The 16,870-nt window shown below is 36.5% G+C and overlaps 3 protein-coding genes and 1 long non-coding RNA gene across 4 annotated transcripts; 3 read left to right on the forward strand and 1 right to left on the reverse strand.

Moving 5' to 3' along the window:
* The first annotated feature begins 353 nt into the window (after positions 1-353).
* LOC101739547 (uncharacterized) lies at positions 354-3,716 on the forward strand. Its single transcript, XM_004928848.5, has 3 exons — positions 354-1,521; positions 2,489-2,660; positions 3,201-3,716. The coding sequence occupies exons 1-3, from the start codon at positions 1,258-1,260 to the stop codon at positions 3,437-3,439; spliced, it is 675 nt and encodes a 224-aa protein (XP_004928905.4). The 5' UTR covers positions 354-1,257; the 3' UTR covers positions 3,440-3,716.
* Positions 3,717-4,367: 651 nt separating this feature from the next.
* LOC105842058 (uncharacterized) lies at positions 4,368-10,828 on the forward strand. Its single transcript, XM_012692722.4, has 3 exons — positions 4,368-5,902; positions 9,744-9,871; positions 10,429-10,828. Exons 1-3 carry the CDS (start codon positions 5,815-5,817, stop codon positions 10,609-10,611), a joined length of 399 nt encoding a protein of 132 aa, XP_012548176.2. The 5' UTR covers positions 4,368-5,814; the 3' UTR covers positions 10,612-10,828.
* LOC134200322 (uncharacterized) lies at positions 6,695-7,993 on the reverse strand. Its single transcript, XR_009975175.1, has 2 exons — positions 7,508-7,993; positions 6,695-7,409 (listed from the first exon to the last, which is right to left on the reverse strand). It is a non-coding gene; the product is annotated as an uncharacterized LOC134200322 (long non-coding RNA).
* A 1,545-nt stretch (positions 10,829-12,373) lies between the features above and the next one.
* LOC101739414 (uncharacterized) lies at positions 12,374-15,691 on the forward strand. Its single transcript, XM_004928847.4, has 3 exons — positions 12,374-13,191; positions 14,391-14,559; positions 14,791-15,691. Exons 1-3 carry the CDS (start codon positions 12,448-12,450, stop codon positions 15,105-15,107), a joined length of 1,230 nt encoding a protein of 409 aa, XP_004928904.1. The 5' UTR covers positions 12,374-12,447; the 3' UTR covers positions 15,108-15,691.
* Positions 15,692-16,870: the final 1,179 nt, after the last annotated feature.

Raw genomic sequence — 16,870 nt, forward strand, 5'->3', positions numbered from 1 at the left:
GCCTTAACAAATATTTATGTCATAAATCATGAACTACGCCCCCTGCGTGGGTCACGCCTCACGCTTACTACAGATCCCTCGATAACCCAAGGCTTATCATTGAATCTGTACGAAACTTTAGTTATTTTAGCTGAAAATCTTTAGATCAAGACCCGTTAACAACTACATTATAAAGCAATGATTAGTTGAAATTGCATTGGTGTATTTTGAATCTTTTTTTATCGACATCAAAACTGGAGGATATTATAAATTCGATTGTAATTTTTATGTGTGTTACTTATATAAAAGTTATCTCATAAAGTCATAACTTCTCTCCAGGAGAACTGATTTTGATAATTCTTTATTTATTTATAATCTGGTACTTTTGTTGTGGTGCCATTTTTTTTTTCAAGATCTGACCTGTATGTAGTTTTTGATTAATTTCGAGACTAAATTACTGATATTTTAATTTTACTTGGTCATATTTTGATTGCTTAAGTCGATCTGCCTTTTTGTTCAAATTTTGCAGTATATCAAATGAATATCGGCTAAGTTTGTGTAATTAATCGTGTAATAATTGAGAACATTTAATCTTGTTGTATCTGTAATTAAACTTTTTCGGCAATTGTTCGAGAGTTGAATCAGTGCTACCGGTTCTCTTTGGGTACCGAGCCGCGATAAAAAAAAACAATAAATCATCCTTCCGTCAATAAAACTAAAAGAGAGTACAGACTAATTTCGAAAAAGAAAAAAAACACCACTAATCACGACTCGACTTTTTTACTTTTTTATTTCGACCGGCGCTGCTGGGCGGTGAAGTCATTACGTACAGCCTTGTGTTCTGTCATTGAATATAACAACTGGTAATAATATTCCGCCCACCAATTTCACCTATTCCGAAGATACGCATCGGTGGCCGCGTAACGCCCACGTAAACAACAAATGAGTCGGACCGGTGCGCTGTATGAAAACACGCGAACTGGCTACCCTAGAATTATTGTTTTTTTAGTTCTTTCCGGCCATCGGAACCAGCAGAGTTAAGCTTGAATCTACATTGAATTATTGGATACTGGCCGTATGTAAAAGAAATTGGATTGTAAATTTATAACGATACACAATTGAATAACTCAAATTGATTACCAATGTCGGACAATTCTGTTCTCTCGATTTACAAACATAGTATTCAAACAGAGAACTTTCTCACGGAACATCAAACCAAAACATACATTTTTCACATAACGTCTCTTTATAAGTCACAGTGTCATTAGTTTAGCGAGTATGAGCGTGAATATGGAGCTGATCAAAACCGTAGGTTATTTATTTGCAATAGTTTTATTAATAGAAGTTGTTGGCGGCCAATCAATGCCCAAAATAAAACCGGAAAGTTTCCAGAAAAACAATAGAATATGTCAGACTTTACAGGAAGATCCGTATTTCGAAATCGATGAAGTGATAGGGAAGCCATGGAGGATCTATTACACGTGGAACATGAGGTTCGAAAAAAAGTGTATGGACATGACGTTTAAAAATGCGACGCCTAAAGTGAGTAGTTTTTAAAATTTCATTTTTCATTATTTCATTTTCATTACATGGTATTAATAAGTGATTACTGGAGCCCATAGATATCTACAACGTAAATACGCCACCCACCTTGAGATAGAAGCTTATTATGAGTGAGTATAATGAGTATTAAGCGGTAGGCAGCGGCTTGGCTCTGCCCCTGGCATTGCTGAAGTCCATGGGCGACAGTGACCACTCACCATCAGGTGGGCCGTATGCTCGTCTGCCTACAAGGACAATAAAATATATATATAAGTTCTAAGGTCTCAGTACAGTTACAACGGCTGCCCCACCCTTCAAACCGAAACACATTACTGCTTCAGGGCAGAAATAGGCAAGACGGTGGTACCTACCCGTGCGGACTCACAAGAGGTCCTACCACCAGTGATTACGCAAATTATAATTTTGCGGGTTTGATTTTTATTACACGATGTTATTCTTTCACCGTGGAAGTCAATCGTGAACAGTTGTTATATACGTATTTCATTAAAAAAATGGTACCCGCTTGCGGGATTCGAACACTGTTGCATCGCTAGATACAAACGCACCGGACGTCTGTCTTATCCTTTAGGCCACGATGACGACATTACCGATATTTTTGACTATTTATGTTCATTGATTCGAACCCAAAATTACATTTACAACATTTCAACAAGCACTTCCAACGATAAATATTTTCAACAACTTTTCTTCCAACGATAATCGCTAACCCTAACCCTAGTAAGAGCAGTGCTTCGTTGAATCTACTACTGGATCTGAAACGCGACCTACTGGGAATATCTGACGAGAAACTCAATGGATTGTGTCTATGGGCTAGTTCGTCGAACTCTTCGTCGCAGTTGACGAGTTCGACGAGGACTACGCCCATAACCCCTACTCGCCGAGAAAAATAAAATGAAAACAATAAATAATTTTAATTACTTTAGACAATTGTTTGGTTTACGTTTAGATCGTTCAGAGAGTATGGAACGACATGCACGAGTATCTTGATGACCAGCCGAACTGGAATGCCGCCACCTTACATCTTAGTATGGGCAAGGTGCGGCACGAGATGCTACTTTTTGCCGACCAAGGACCCGCAGGCAGTTTCTCTGGAGTACCTAATGTGGCACGTGATGGAAGTGAGAGAAAATTTGGATTTACTACTAGCATTAAATCTGTTGAAATTTAGAATTGTAACTGTTCAATCGAATATTGTTTGTACTTTAGATAGGCACACACAGTGTTTAGTGCGAGTTTTTTAACGGTCTCGATAGCGTAAGCCTAGCGACAAACGTAGGCAAACGTTCCAACTCCATACAAATTGGAGTTAACTTTTACGCTGTCGAGACCGTTAAAAACTCGCACTAAGCACACTGGTGATTCAACGCGAATAAAACTCACCTCGAGACGTGAAGTCTTCGTTGTACGAGGGGATCGTTTAATGTATTATTTCCAATGGTACGAATTTGCGATAGGGTCAGTATTCGCAAAAGATCACTTTGAATAAGAATACCCACGAAAGGTTTTTTTTGTTAGACGGATCCAAGAATGGCAGATGTATATCGCTCGGCACGAGAAGACGAGACCTCATAATTCTGCCACCGATCCTCAAGTTGAAATCGTGAAATTCTCCATAAATCTAGCCCGGCGAATTATGACCAGTTTTTGTTTTTCTTCAGGTATAACTGTGAACCGGCACACTGTACCCCTCCTCAAGTTTCAACTGAAACTGGTCCACGGCTCCAAGTTTCTCGTAATGACCGACTGCCACATGGGAATCTCGTCATTATCAGCCAGAGCTGACGAACCACCGTATCGTTCAGAATTGGACACGGTCACCGCAAAACTCGCCCTCGGCGACGGCTTCTATACTTGTTTAGATGATCGAAACAAAGACGAGCTTGTTCCTATAGCTTAGAGCTGTTTCCGAAATAAATTTTAATATAATTTACAACTGCTTATTTTTTTATCATTATTGTAACGCGATTAGTCAAAATAGTCACAGTTTATATACTTAAAAGAATTGTTATCTATATGTAAGTATATAAATGAATTGCTGTTCGTTAGTCTCGCTAAAACTCGAGAACCGCTGGACCGTTTTGGCTAATTTTGGTCTTGAATTATTCGTGGAAGTCCAGAGAAGGTTTAAAAGGTAGATAAATATGAAAATGCTCGGAATAAAATAAAATAGACAATTTTGTTTTTCCTTTGATGTGTCCCCCGTCGGATGGATTCCTTTTGTTTGTTTTAAGTTTGTTTTATACAAAAGTTTAGGTATTTTATTTATCGATTGAGACACTACGAAGTCTGCCGCGTCAGCTAGTATCAAGTATAACTAATCATTCGTAATGAAAGCTCATTGGAACGATTAGTGGTTCAAGGAAGAGTAGACGGTCAACGCTCTCGCGGCCGATCATCCACAAGGTGGACAGACCTGATTAAGTCTTTTTTTTATTGCCTTTGTAGGCAGACGAGCATACGGCCCACCTGATAGTAAGTGGTCACCGTCGCTCATGGACGTCGGTAATGCCAGGGGCAGAGTCAAGCCGCAGCCTACAGCACTGTTCCATTATTGAATGTACACGTACCGCCACAAATAGAGAGAGATGGAGAAGTCTCTCAAAAGCTGCAACCAAGCAATAAGACGTACATAGCCACAACCACTCCGCCAGGAGTGCACGACTGAGAAGAAGAAATATCAAGAAATTGCTTTCTCGACCGGATACCTGTATTGAGCTAACAATAAGTGGCCAGAAGTAATGATACAGTCGCCACTCCAACCTCTATTTGTTAGCTGTTAAAACGTAAGCACATATTGGAGACATATTCATCAAATGACTAATGAGGTTAATTTTTGTTTTTCCTAAACAAAACAATGTTATTTTATATTATATTAAATTAATAAACGCCTCATTAATTATAATACAAACAAGCAGAAGATAAACAATAAACATTAAATTACTTACACACATTCACTTAATATGCTCATTCGTTTAATTATAACAGTGAATCAAGAATTGTGCTTTGCTAAATCTAGTATCTTAATTACTGTAGAAATAGTTTGTGCAATTACCAAATCATCAACGCTTCCCGGGCCAAGAACACAAATTGAGAATAATAAATATACTTGCCAATTTTCTAAATTTTAAGTCTAGCCGCTGTAATGATTTCGAAAATATCTGAGAAGCTATTGCTGCTGGTTATTTCTGTTTTATTCTTTAAATATTCAAATCCAAATTCGGAGGACCTAAAAAAAGAACAATATTATGTTATTGACGTAAAAAACTGGTCGACGTGTGATGAGTTCTTAGCGAACACAACTTTAAACATCAGCCGTGTGATTGACATAGATTGGAGAATCTTCTATTTCTGGAGCACCGTGTATGAGCAGTCGTATAACGTGAAGTTCAGTGTGCCTTCCACCCAGGTTTGTGGATTCTTCTGGAGCAAACAGACGATTTCAAAGATTTATTTCGTTTCTTCTTCAGATTTCAATGTGTTATAAATGCGCTTAAAAAATAAGCTTAATTAGGTATTTGTCAAAGTACACAACGAATCAAAATCAAAAGACCTTTTCAGAGGCTAGTAAGTAACATTTTAATTGGAGGTTTGGTAAACTTTTTACGATAGGTAAATATTATTGAGAATATTATTAGATCGAAGATCAAATTAGATAAACTATAAAGTCGAGTAACCAAAAGCCGTAAACAAAATTAGTTGACCCGTGCCCTCTACGGTTCCACACCAGTACGGGATGGTACAGTCACTATTGCCATATAAGATTGTGCGAGTGAGGTTGTTGACCCGCCCTTTATACGTCTTGTGTTGCGTGTTCATGAAATAAGTAAATTATTAAAACTATGAGTATTTACGGTTAGATTATACCTATAATAAAATACAATTTTTATTTACGTTAATGGTGTTATCACTACATAGTATAAAAAAAGTCGCCTTCTCTGTCTTTATATCTGTCTGTCCCTATGAATGCTTAAATCTTTAAAACTACGCAACGGATTTTCATGCGGTTTTTTTTAATAGATAGAATGATTGAAGATGAAGGTTTATGTGTATAATAGCATTCATTAAATAGTGAAAAAATAAATAATAAATTACAGTTTCCGAAGCGAAGCGAGGGCGGGTCACTAGTTGTTACTATTACGATTTTGAAGGAGGTTAAAACCTACAATTATTGAAAACCTTACATCTCGTCTGTTTTAGCTAATAGATCGCTTCAGAGTGGAATTAGATAAAGAGTTAAATCCTCCCGTGAACTGGACCGATGCTGAACTGTTCATGGAAACATCAATAGATTTTAGCGCACTGTTTATGAGAACGAAGATACCTGGACAATACAAGGTTATATCATCTGCGGCCTTTGAGTGTGAGTTGCATTACGCTTTCATGAAGAATAATCCAGCAACTAAATTGAATCGTTTAGAGCAGTATTTCCCAACCTTTTTGTGCCATGCCCCACTGTAACATTTCTAAAATTTTTAAGCCCTCCATACATAATATTTAACATAAAAAAAATTATGTTCACTTAAGAAACATAAATTATAGGTTTGAGGAAGAAGTCAATATGAAATTGTTATCAGAACATATGTATAGTTCATAATATTATTCATAATATTAGTATTTCAAAATATATAATAAAAAACTGAAATTCAAATTCAAAATAATTTCAATACCAATTTTCTATATTAATATAATGCGATTGACCCTTAATTATCGTATTGCCCCCTTGTGGGGCGTGGACCTACGTTGGGAAACACCGGCTTACAGAGTGAACAGTGACCAATCCGATGATAAATTCTGCAAAGCACTGCTCTTACTAGGGCTAATGTTAGCAATTTCCACGGAATAGATAAATAAGGTTGGAAAGGCCTTTGCTCTAATTTTGTATTAGAACCAGTGTCGCCGCTTCATCCCCACTATTTTAATTTCTACACATACACACACTGTGATTACAAGTATTTCGCACACAACAAAAACACCCACACATAAATCTCAGGACAGATATTCGTTCGCAAACTAGCACAAAACACCCGTAGGCATACACACTCACACACGCAAAAAGGCAATAAAAATGTTCATACACGCTAGTGCTTGATAAAATCGATATTCTTTATCGATAAATTATCTGATGAATGAATGGAGAAAATGAAACATGAAATAAATATTGAAAAAAAAAAACTATTTTACTTTTATTAATTACAAATAGTCACTGTCGCTGGAATAAAACGTATTTGTTAAGCAGTTGGCGCTTGCTATTAATTGCGAATGAATTTTTCAAAACTAAGTGTATTCTGATTTTTTTTATGATAAAATCATTTTCAGTAAAATGTTTAGAGCAAATAGTACTCGTCTTTGTCTCCAGTTTCCTCTACCTGTCACGTCAATCCATTGTTCCCTGGCGTTAGGTTCTTTAGGAAACCTAAAATTTTTAATTTACTGCATAAGTCAAATAGCATTTTACTTAGATTTTAATACGTCTTAGACAATATAGTAAATACCCGTAAATTAGAGGTCTACATGTCCCTTTATATTATACCTTCACTTTAATTCAATGATAATAATTCAATAATAATAATACATATTTATTTTACTCAAAATACGTCTCACTAAGAATATACTAGGTATCATTAATTAAATATAAAATAATGCAAAAATTATCCATGTCAAATGTAAATATAGTCGAGAATTCTGTCGATAATTTTACCACATGGTCACCTCACTATCGACAAACTGCACGGCCAATCAGGGCAAAGGCCGAAATTTCAAAGATTGAAGTGTAGAGAACGCAATGCATGTAGTACATTGGAAGCTGACTTGGTCATTGCGTTCATTGGGCGAGTACACATCGCGCAATGTATGCTATTTATAACTTGCTGCAATAATATTGTTAATGTTTGGAATTTCATAATGCTCAGTATATTTTTATGTTTTAGACAAATAATATTGTAATTAAATGGTAATTTCGACTTACCGATCGAAAGATATACCTCCTCGCTCTATACTTGAGGTCTGATTTTTTGTTTTACAAGTTATAATTGCACAACACGGCACTATAAAGCGGAGATCTGTTCGCCAAGTAGTCCGAAGCGCACTAAACGCGGTGAATGAAAGAATCGGTCGAGTTATGTTTGTTCTATCATAACTGTGGCACGCTTGCCCCGCCTACATTACCATTCCAACCTTATTTATCTATTCCGTGGCAATTTCGCTAGGTTCCCCCCTCAAGGCGACTAGAAAAGGTAGGGGAAAAAAAAGGTTATTGAAAAGTGTTTTACCGATGATGGGTTCATTTCCTAAACTTTGAAAGATAATTAAATCATAATGAAAAGTAAAGATAAAGTTGAAAATTGCTGGTCATATTTAATGGTACGTTTGAGATAGTCCTAACTTTGAGAGCCTTATTGATTTAATCGAAATCTTCAAATTGGTATACAAGATGTTATTAAAAACATTATTATTATATTTTCGGCATCCAGTTACTTAACTTCGTGGCTCTCTCAGAATACCAAATGATGGCACCTTCTATCTTCGTCACTAAAACTTGTAGCAAAGACAATGTACAAATATATTTGTATATTGTCTTTGCTACCTATAGGTATACATACAAAATATAAATAAATATACAACATATATTATACAAGTACAACGATTATGTTTTGAAGATTTATAACATTTCTTAATAACCATTAAAGTTATAAAAGTTACAACTTGTTAGTTGTTCGTGCTAAATTATTACTTTTGGGCTATCCGTCCGCAGGAGTCCATTACTAATAGAAGGCATTTTGAGACTGTATGTACACATGTACCGGTACCGTGGTACTGCGTATTTCAAGAAAATATATCCATTATTCCAATTAGTTTCGTACTTTCTTGCTAACAGCATTAATTATGTTAATGATGACGTAATGAAAATTTGTGAAAATATTTATTTTGTAAAACGGTTATAGAAATATTTTAATTATCGAAAAGCCGGGACGCAGTACAACGGACGCCATTTTTTGCCTGCGCCAATTGTGCGAAAAATATCGCCGTGCAAGTAAAAATGTGCACATGGTGTTTGTTGATTTAGAAAAAGCGTATGATAGGGTTCCCCGTGAGGTTTTGTGGTGGAGCATGAAAGTGAAAGGAGTGCCAGGGAAATACCAACGGCTTGTTCGAGCTATGTACGGTAGAGCTAGTACGTACGTACGCTCCGCAGCTGGCGATAGCGACGAGTTCAGTGTGGCGGTAGGCTTACACCAGGGATCAGCTTTAAGCCCTTACCTGTTCATCCTAATAATGGATGCCCTAACATCGGACATACAGGAAGAGGCGCCTTGGTGTATGCTGTTCGCCGACGACATTGTTCTCGTTGGAGAGGAAGGGCCTGAGATACAGAGGAGATTGGCAAAATGGAAAGAAAGGTTGGAAAACGTGGGTTTGAAGATCAGTCGAACAAAAACCAAGCACATGTTTTGTGATTTTGGTGGTTCTTCAGACTTCACGCCAATCGCCTTAGATGGTGTATCCCTGCCAGTCTGCTCCGACTTCAAGTACCTCGGCTCTATACTCCAGAACGACGGCAACATAGACCGGGACGTCACAAATCGAATAAACGCTGGTTGGATGAAATGGCGACAGGTCTCTGCAACAGCATGCGATCGTAGAATACCCCTTCAGCTCAAGGGTAAAATTTACAAAACGATCATTAGACCTGTCGTGCTGTATGGATCTGAGTGTTGGGCGACGAAAGTTAAGCATGAAAGAGGAGTGCATGCGGCCGAGATGCGAATGTTGAGATGGATGTGTGGAGTGACAAGAATGGATAAGATAAAGAATGAGTATATCAGAGGAAGTTTGAAAGTGGCCCCGGTAAACAACAAATTAAGGAGCAGACGGTTAGCGTGGTATGGACATGTGATGCGTAGAGAGAAGATGCATGTGACTAGGAGATGTATGGAAATGGTAGTGCAAGGTAGAGGGGGAAGAAGTCGACCGAAGAAGACATGGATGGAGTGTGTGAATGACGATATGAGAGAGAGAGGAGTGAGTGTTGAGATGACGGCTGATAGAAGAGAATGGAAGAGAAAAATTAGCTGTGCCGACCCCACATAGTGGGATAAGGTGGAGAAAAAGAAGAAGAGAAAAGCTTAGATCAGAACTAAAAAATCGACTTATGCTATAAATTTTGATTTCGTTAATTTAATTTTATACTTATTTTTATTTAGATCACAACATTCCCACTCTTCATATAGGATTGAAGATTGTTGAGCCTGGATATTTGGGGCTTGTCAATTGCGATCATCGGCTATGCTATGCGATGGCACCAGTCGACAAAATTCCACATCAGTTCCAGGTAAATTAGAACCGGATGCGCAATGAGTAGTTGGACAGTTCACTGTTGCTTGCTTTAGTTTCAATCATCCTTCAGGTTCAGTGAAGCAAAGCTTGTATCGTGGCCTTAGAAATGAAGCTCTTTATCCCATTGCCCTAAATAGTTGGATTGACGATCTGTTGAAGGTTGTGGTAATCTGTATGCAGCACAGGACTCGGCGTTATAACGAACCTTGGAAGAGGCCTCTCTATTCAGTGGCAGAAAATCCAATGCTAAAAAGAAGATAAATGGATAATCTTCAACAATTTCAGGAAACACGACTCATAGAACATGCGGTACAAACAAAGAGAAAACCAAAGTCCCTCCGTACAGCCAGAGATTCCAAACAATCCGTGAGAATGAAAAATTCTCGACAATTCGAACGGCCTCCCTCGGTATCGAGTGGTGGAAGTATCTGGTATTTAATACCATAAACATAAATTTTAATAACACCAGTATAAGGTTTATGTTAGTTTAGGATAATTAAATAATAATTGAGACTATATGAAATATTTTTAAGCAAACTAATTTTTTTTCAGTTACAGGACGTTGCATCGAGGCTAGGCTTCCGAGGAGATTTAAATCGTTCATATTTAGATGTTCCGCCGTCTCCAGTCCAAATACCACTGCCTGAAGATGAGTTCCAAAACGAAGACGATGACATTTATGATGACGAAGAACACGAAATCGACAGAGATCCAAATAAAATAGTAGTTTTTTGAGTGTAAATTTATTGTTATATATCGTGACATAATTTCGTTCAATGACATAATTTACAAAGTTATATTTTCTCGTCAGATTTAATTTACATACATTTCAATAAAATAGTTTAGTACCTACTCAGTTTCTTTGCAGATTCCTTTATTTTAAGAGCCATAAATGTACTTGATATTGTTGTTATTTTCTAAGGTACAAAATAAATGCTTGTTATTTAATCTGTATACTTGTATTATTTGTTTGCCTTAAATCATTTTTCGTATTTTTGAATCGATAGTTTGTACCGTTGTTATTAAAGTATCAGGTGTGATTTTGGGTTCTATGTGGTGTGGTTAGGTGAGGTTATATGAAGTAGATTTTGTAATTGATTATATTTAGCAACAGCTTCAGGAACAATTTGATTCAACAGTTATTTAATGAATAAGAATAGAGATGTCCTTAGGTTTTTATTAAGCAAAAAACCATTAGCAGCTAGCTTTAGAGACAGGCTACAACGCAGTGAAACTTGTAGAGTGAGAAGTGCCTATAAGTTATAATTTGATTATATGTAACGATGGAATCTATATTTTTTTAAGTAAGCTGGTTGCTGCAGGTACCTGCTGAATACTTTGTCAGACGCTTATGCTTTTATAATCTACTCTGTTAATTTGTCTCGAATTCAAATAATCTCTATAACAGACATTCTATTCGACTTTTGATTGTTGTCTTTTATGATTAGGTGAAGCCATGACCCTTTTGGACTTACATGGCCACTTTAGCCTTTACATGATATTCTAAAACAAGTCTCAATCGTTGCAAAAGATATAATAGGCTCTGATCCATCTGGTAACTATTTCCATTAACTCTCATGGTCAGCTACATTAGGATTACTTTTATTTATTGCTTAGATGGGTGGACGAGCTCACAGCCCACCTGGTGTTAAGTGGTTTACTGGAGATCATAGACATCTTCAACGTAAATGCGCTACCCACCTCTAGATATAAGTTCTAAGGTCTCAGTACAGTTACAACGGCTGCCTCACCCTTCAAACTGAAAAGCATTACTGCTTCACGGCAGAAATAGGCAGGGTGGTGGTACCTACCCGTACGGACTCACAAGAGGTCCTACCACCAGTAATTACGCAAATTATAACTTTGCGGGTTTGATTTTTATTACACGATGTTATTCCTTCACCGTGGAAGTCAATCCTGAGCATTTGTTAAGTACGTATTTCATTAGAAAAATTTATATCCGCCTGCGGTATTCGAACACCGGTGCATCACAAGATACGAATGCACCGGACGTCTTATCCTTTAGGCCACGACGACTTTTTATACTTCTCGTTCATTTAAAAATATAGCCTCGAGACGAAATATAGCGGTAGGCAGCGGCTTGTAGCGGTGGGCAGCGGCTTGGCTCTGCCCCTGGCATTGCTGAAGTCCATGGGCGACGGTATCCACTTACCATCAGGTGGGCCGTATGCTCGTCTGCCTGCAAGGGCAATAAAAAAAAAACGAAAAAAACCTATAAAATTTTACAAAATTGTCTGACAAACTATCATGCACTTTGTAAACTCAATTAAGCATTTCCACATTCAATGCTAAAACAATCGAAGTTTATAAACTGCTCGCATTTTAAGCACTAGATACACAATGTTAAAACAGTATCATGTTTAACTTCCTTATTATCTAACGTTGCAGTATTTAGAAATAATCAGTAAATTATAAATATTATGGCTTTCATTTCACAAGGAAAGCCGTTTCAATTTTACTTTGATTTAACGCATGAAACAACGTTGATGTACTTAGCCTGATGATCGTTGTTTGAGAAACAAAAATATAAACGATAATACTTTACTCACAATGCGCATACCTTTCGCATTCTTCTTCATCGCTATAATCGAAGCGAAGAGAAAGTATCCAAAGAGTATCATCAAAACTACTCCTGATGAAGAACTTCCTCTTCCAAAAAAAGTAAATGAATACCCGGAGCATTTCAATCTTCCTGTTCAATTTGGACATATTTATAAAGATGGCTATGGAGATCCGCGATCGAATTTGAAATCGCCAATTGACTTGGTCGAATTACACATGAAGACACCGAGGAATTATAATGAAAGTAGAGAAATATTAAAGAAAGGAAATAAAAACATTCAGTGGATTAGCAAAGAACGACCAAGAATTTTGGGTAGTCCTAAGGATGCGTACATAGATGAAAAAACTTTTAGATTAACAGATGAAGTCGACGGTGTCAGTGGTAAAAGCAACGGATCTAGGTCTTGGTTTGACTGGGTCTCAATACAACAAAGTAATATAGCAACCTTGAAACCAAAACAGAAGACTGTAGAACTCAAAAGTGAAATTAATAGATACGACCATAATGAATCGAACTCTAAAATTAAGGGACAGTATTTCGCTAGCAATTCTTTTGATCTCACGCGAGATATCCGTGAAAACAAGATAAATCTAACAACGTGCAGTGAGTTCGCCAGAGGCGCAGATTTTCACCCAAAAGACATAGTAGATATCGACTGGGTACCGTTTTACGTGTGGTCAAGTCGATTTCATATGGCAATTATTTACAGATTTTCATATCCGACGAAAAAGGTAAGGATTGTCGATTTGTTATTAATTTTTTGAGAATGAAATAACCAAAAGGATTTTCGTATATATTAACTACTATTTTCCTAATTAAAGTAATTTTTAGGGTTCGATCTCGTGCCAATCAATTCCATTTTATTATTTCGTCTACTTCGACATCTGAATGCTTTTCTATCACGAAATCTTTATAAAAATATTTTTTGTTATTTACGTTTATTTGAAATAAGTAACTCTCGCAGTCTGCTCCACTTGGGATTTCATCTTTGGCGTAGTAATCTAAGATGTTGAAGCAGCCCAAACATTCTTTAGTTATACTTTCGCAATTTTGTATATTTCAATAGTTAAGCGTACCACACGTTAACTTAACTTCTTTAGCGAGTATGTGGATTTTCTTAAATCTTCTATCCTCTGTCTAAAAGCATGACGTTAAACTGCAAAGTCATGTATCCAGTCTTGATAACAGCAATGTGCTTGTTTACTGTAACCGAAAAGTGTCTTTTAACACATTGACTTCGTTAAGTTGCTTAAAAAGTCCCATGTGCGACTGTCCCCTGATGAGGCAGTCATACCCGTGTTCATTCGGTCGGAACGGGAGGCAACTATGTCCATATTTCTATGAGTATGAGCTATATTCAAGAACGGTCATTTGTGAGGCTCATCAGGTCTCATACGCACTGTATAGAAGTCCAATCTTGCCTCGAAAAGACATCATAGACACTGGCTGAAAGTCTTTCATTAATGGTCCCGTAGTCAACGTGATTGTGTGTTTTATTTATGACGATGAACCGTGTCAATCCACCTTATAGATTTGAGAATCTACTAGAAGTATATTATACAAAACGGATATTAAGTAGGTACTAGCTCAGTTTTTCTTGTGAATAATGTGACCAAAGGTTTTCACATTCGCACACCTAAATAAATTATCTCTATCTTATATAAAGAAATAACAGAAGTGTTGAGACAAAGCATTTTTAAGTAACACGTATGACTGTAAGTAACAACTGACTCGGTAGTGCAGTAGTTATGAAATATGTATGTAACCTACTATTTGCATGGAAGAAAAGGCTTATTATTATTATTATTTAATAAGGAATTTAGGGAACCCTAAATTGGGGCCAGACGACGGTTGATGATTTGTTCCCAGTTATTACTATATTTCTTTATCAGAAACAACTTTATTAATAATTTACATTACAATATTTTAGTTGGTAAAAAAATACAAAGAAGAATTTGGTATGCTTTTAAATAAAAACCTAGACTGGGATCAACCAAAGCTGGTTATGAATGAGATGCTAGAAATGCTTCTCATAGCTGCGGATAGGACTGGATTGTTTCATGCTATACCTTATCAAGATTTACCGCAGAGTATAAAAAGTAAGTTTTGCCATTTTTGTACAGATTAAACGGCAAACAGAAAAATATAACAGTGTAACGTTGGCAACAACAAGAATTATTTTGTCAATTTTAACGTTTTTGTTACTTTAAAAAAACAAATTAAGGCAGCCGTACTTTTCAAATTTTTCTTCTTGTTTATTATTTTAAATCTTTTTTAGTTTTGCGTAAAGGTTTTATAGAAAAACATACCTTATTTTATTTGTGTTTTAGGGAAAAAAATCCAATTACCAACAATAACGATTCGGTTCAAAATTATCGACCCTTATTTAGCGATGATGTACTGCGATGAAGACTTTACGACACTGATGGCCGTCGCTGGAAACGAACCAACGACAAACAAAGATAAGATTTCCGAAGCCAAGACTTTAAAGATAAAAGGAACCGGATATCCTGTGTCTAGGGACGTTGAATTAGAGAATATGAGAGCAAAAGCTGAGAAAGATTGGGAGAAAGAAAAAGAAGAACGGAAATTTATTAAAATAAAACAACCAATTATACGAAATCACTTCTTCGGATCAGAACGTTAAAGGCTATTTGATGCCAAGTAGATCTATATCGTGTATTGTATTACTTAATTGATAAAATGGAATAATTCTTCGTCGCCGATATGCCTCGTATGGTTTTCCAACGTTGGAAATATTATAGTTTTACAATTTTCGTGGTTTTGGAAGTGAAATTCAAATACATGTTTTGCAAATGAATGAATCTAATCGGAATTGCATAAATTAGACGAGCAGCGTTATCGCAAGAAATTTAAAATGCGTGAAGCATCGCGTCGGCTTTCTTCTTCGTCGCTTTCTTCATTGCTGAAGGTCGTGTCCCTGAAACTTGACCGTGGCCTGTCTCGTGAGCTGTTTCCATCTCGTCCGGTCCTCAGCTTCTCGAATGGCGGTTGCGACTGGCAACCCAGTTAGAGCGGTTACTTGATCACACCAACGGCTAGGTAATGGGCCGCGGAGTCTCTTTCCTTGTACTTTGCCCGTAACAATCACTTTGTCCAAGTTATCTGACTGTCGGCGGGCAATATGACCGAAGTAGCTGAGGATCCTCTGGTAACAGATTGTTGAGCGTCGGCATTTGTGATCAAAATAAATCTGAGATTGTGTCATAATTGTATTTTTAGTAAAGTCTACGATTCCCCGATAACATTGTTAATAAGTAGGAAACCACCCGATGTAAATGAATTTACATAAAACGAATTTTAACCGACATAGATCAACAAAACAAACATACCACATTTAATAGCTAGGATTTTCTTTTAGCAACACGTGATAAGTACATCTTGGATACCAAATAATTTTCGCTGAGAATACAAAAGTTGGAAGTCGAGACGAAGAATGCTGGTAACAGTAGCGTCAGTTCAATTAAGGCGATCGAGAAACCGTAGTCAAGCCATACCTAAATTTCTCTATTATCAAAATAGGAACTGCCGGTGTCTTAGTGGAAAATGGACTGAAGGATAATACACAGATGAGATAAATAATTGATGTAGCAGTTTTTTTATATCATTAGTTCAGAGACTAGGTCAATGGCTGCGATGTCGCCCCATAGTTCTACATACTATGTTTGGTTGTAGCAGTTGAGGTGTATTTATTTCTATGCACCTTGCGTGCAAGAGGCTTCACTTACGTTATTTTTAGCACACTTCTATTAGCTTGGTATTTGTGTACTATATCTTTGTTTGTATTTAACGGATTCTTGGAATATCATTTTCACCAACGTTAAGACGCTTTCTTAATTTGAAAGATAAAAACTTTAAAAAAGAATAATAAATTTGAAACTTCGCTGTATAAAAAAGATTAAGTACTACTATATTACCTTATACCTATATTACCTTATACCTGTATTACCTTATACCTATATTACTTTATACATATATTTATTTTAAAATGCCAATGAGCATGAAATCTAAAACCTAAGTCAAATTTAAAATGTATTTCTGACCGTGTATATTTGCATGATTTTTGCGTATTCTTCAAACATTACAAATAGAATCAAACGGTTTTATGAGGAATGCATAGCCTGACGTTTGTTTTACTGCTGTTTCGGTATGTACAATTTAAACATCAACATAACAACGAAATTATGAGGGACAAAAACATCCGTTGCTACTCATTACGAATGACTTAAATACCGGTGAGTGTCATCCATTTTTTCTAGACCACTAAATATTAGTCGTACGTTAAATATTGTAGTAAGCGGGCACGTTTTTCGGTGATTTGATGTCTTAGTTTGATTAAATCGCGTTTCAATATTCCTAAATATATAAAATTTAAATTCAATAGCATGT

Source organism: Bombyx mori, chromosome 16 (assembly GCF_030269925.1).
Source record: "Bombyx mori chromosome 16, ASM3026992v2".
Taxonomy (NCBI): Eukaryota; Metazoa; Arthropoda; class Insecta; order Lepidoptera; family Bombycidae; genus Bombyx; species Bombyx mori.

Bases quoted from the DNA above. Each gene is read 5' to 3' on its own strand.
- LOC101739547 (XM_004928848.5), top strand. From the start codon at position 1,258: ATGAGCGTGAATATGGAGCTGATCAAAACCGTAGGTTATTTATTTGCA. The intron at 1,522-2,488 runs GTGAGTAGTTTT...GTTTACGTTTAG, and splicing joins TTAAAAATGCGACGCCTAAA to ATCGTTCAGAGAGTATGGAA. The intron at 2,661-3,200 runs GTGAGAGAAAAT...GTTTTTCTTCAG, and splicing joins TAATGTGGCACGTGATGGAA to GTATAACTGTGAACCGGCAC.
- LOC105842058 (XM_012692722.4), top strand. From the start codon at position 5,815: ATGGAAACATCAATAGATTTTAGCGCACTGTTTATGAGAACGAAGATA. The intron at 5,903-9,743 runs GTGAGTTGCATT...ATTTTTATTTAG, and splicing joins ATCATCTGCGGCCTTTGAGT to ATCACAACATTCCCACTCTT. The intron at 9,872-10,428 runs GTAAATTAGAAC...ATTTTTTTTCAG, and splicing joins AAATTCCACATCAGTTCCAG to TTACAGGACGTTGCATCGAG.
- LOC101739414 (XM_004928847.4), top strand. From the start codon at position 12,448: ATGCGCATACCTTTCGCATTCTTCTTCATCGCTATAATCGAAGCGAAG. The intron at 13,192-14,390 runs GTAAGGATTGTC...ACAATATTTTAG, and splicing joins TTTCATATCCGACGAAAAAG to TTGGTAAAAAAATACAAAGA. The intron at 14,560-14,790 runs GTAAGTTTTGCC...TTTGTGTTTTAG, and splicing joins TTTACCGCAGAGTATAAAAA to GGAAAAAAATCCAATTACCA.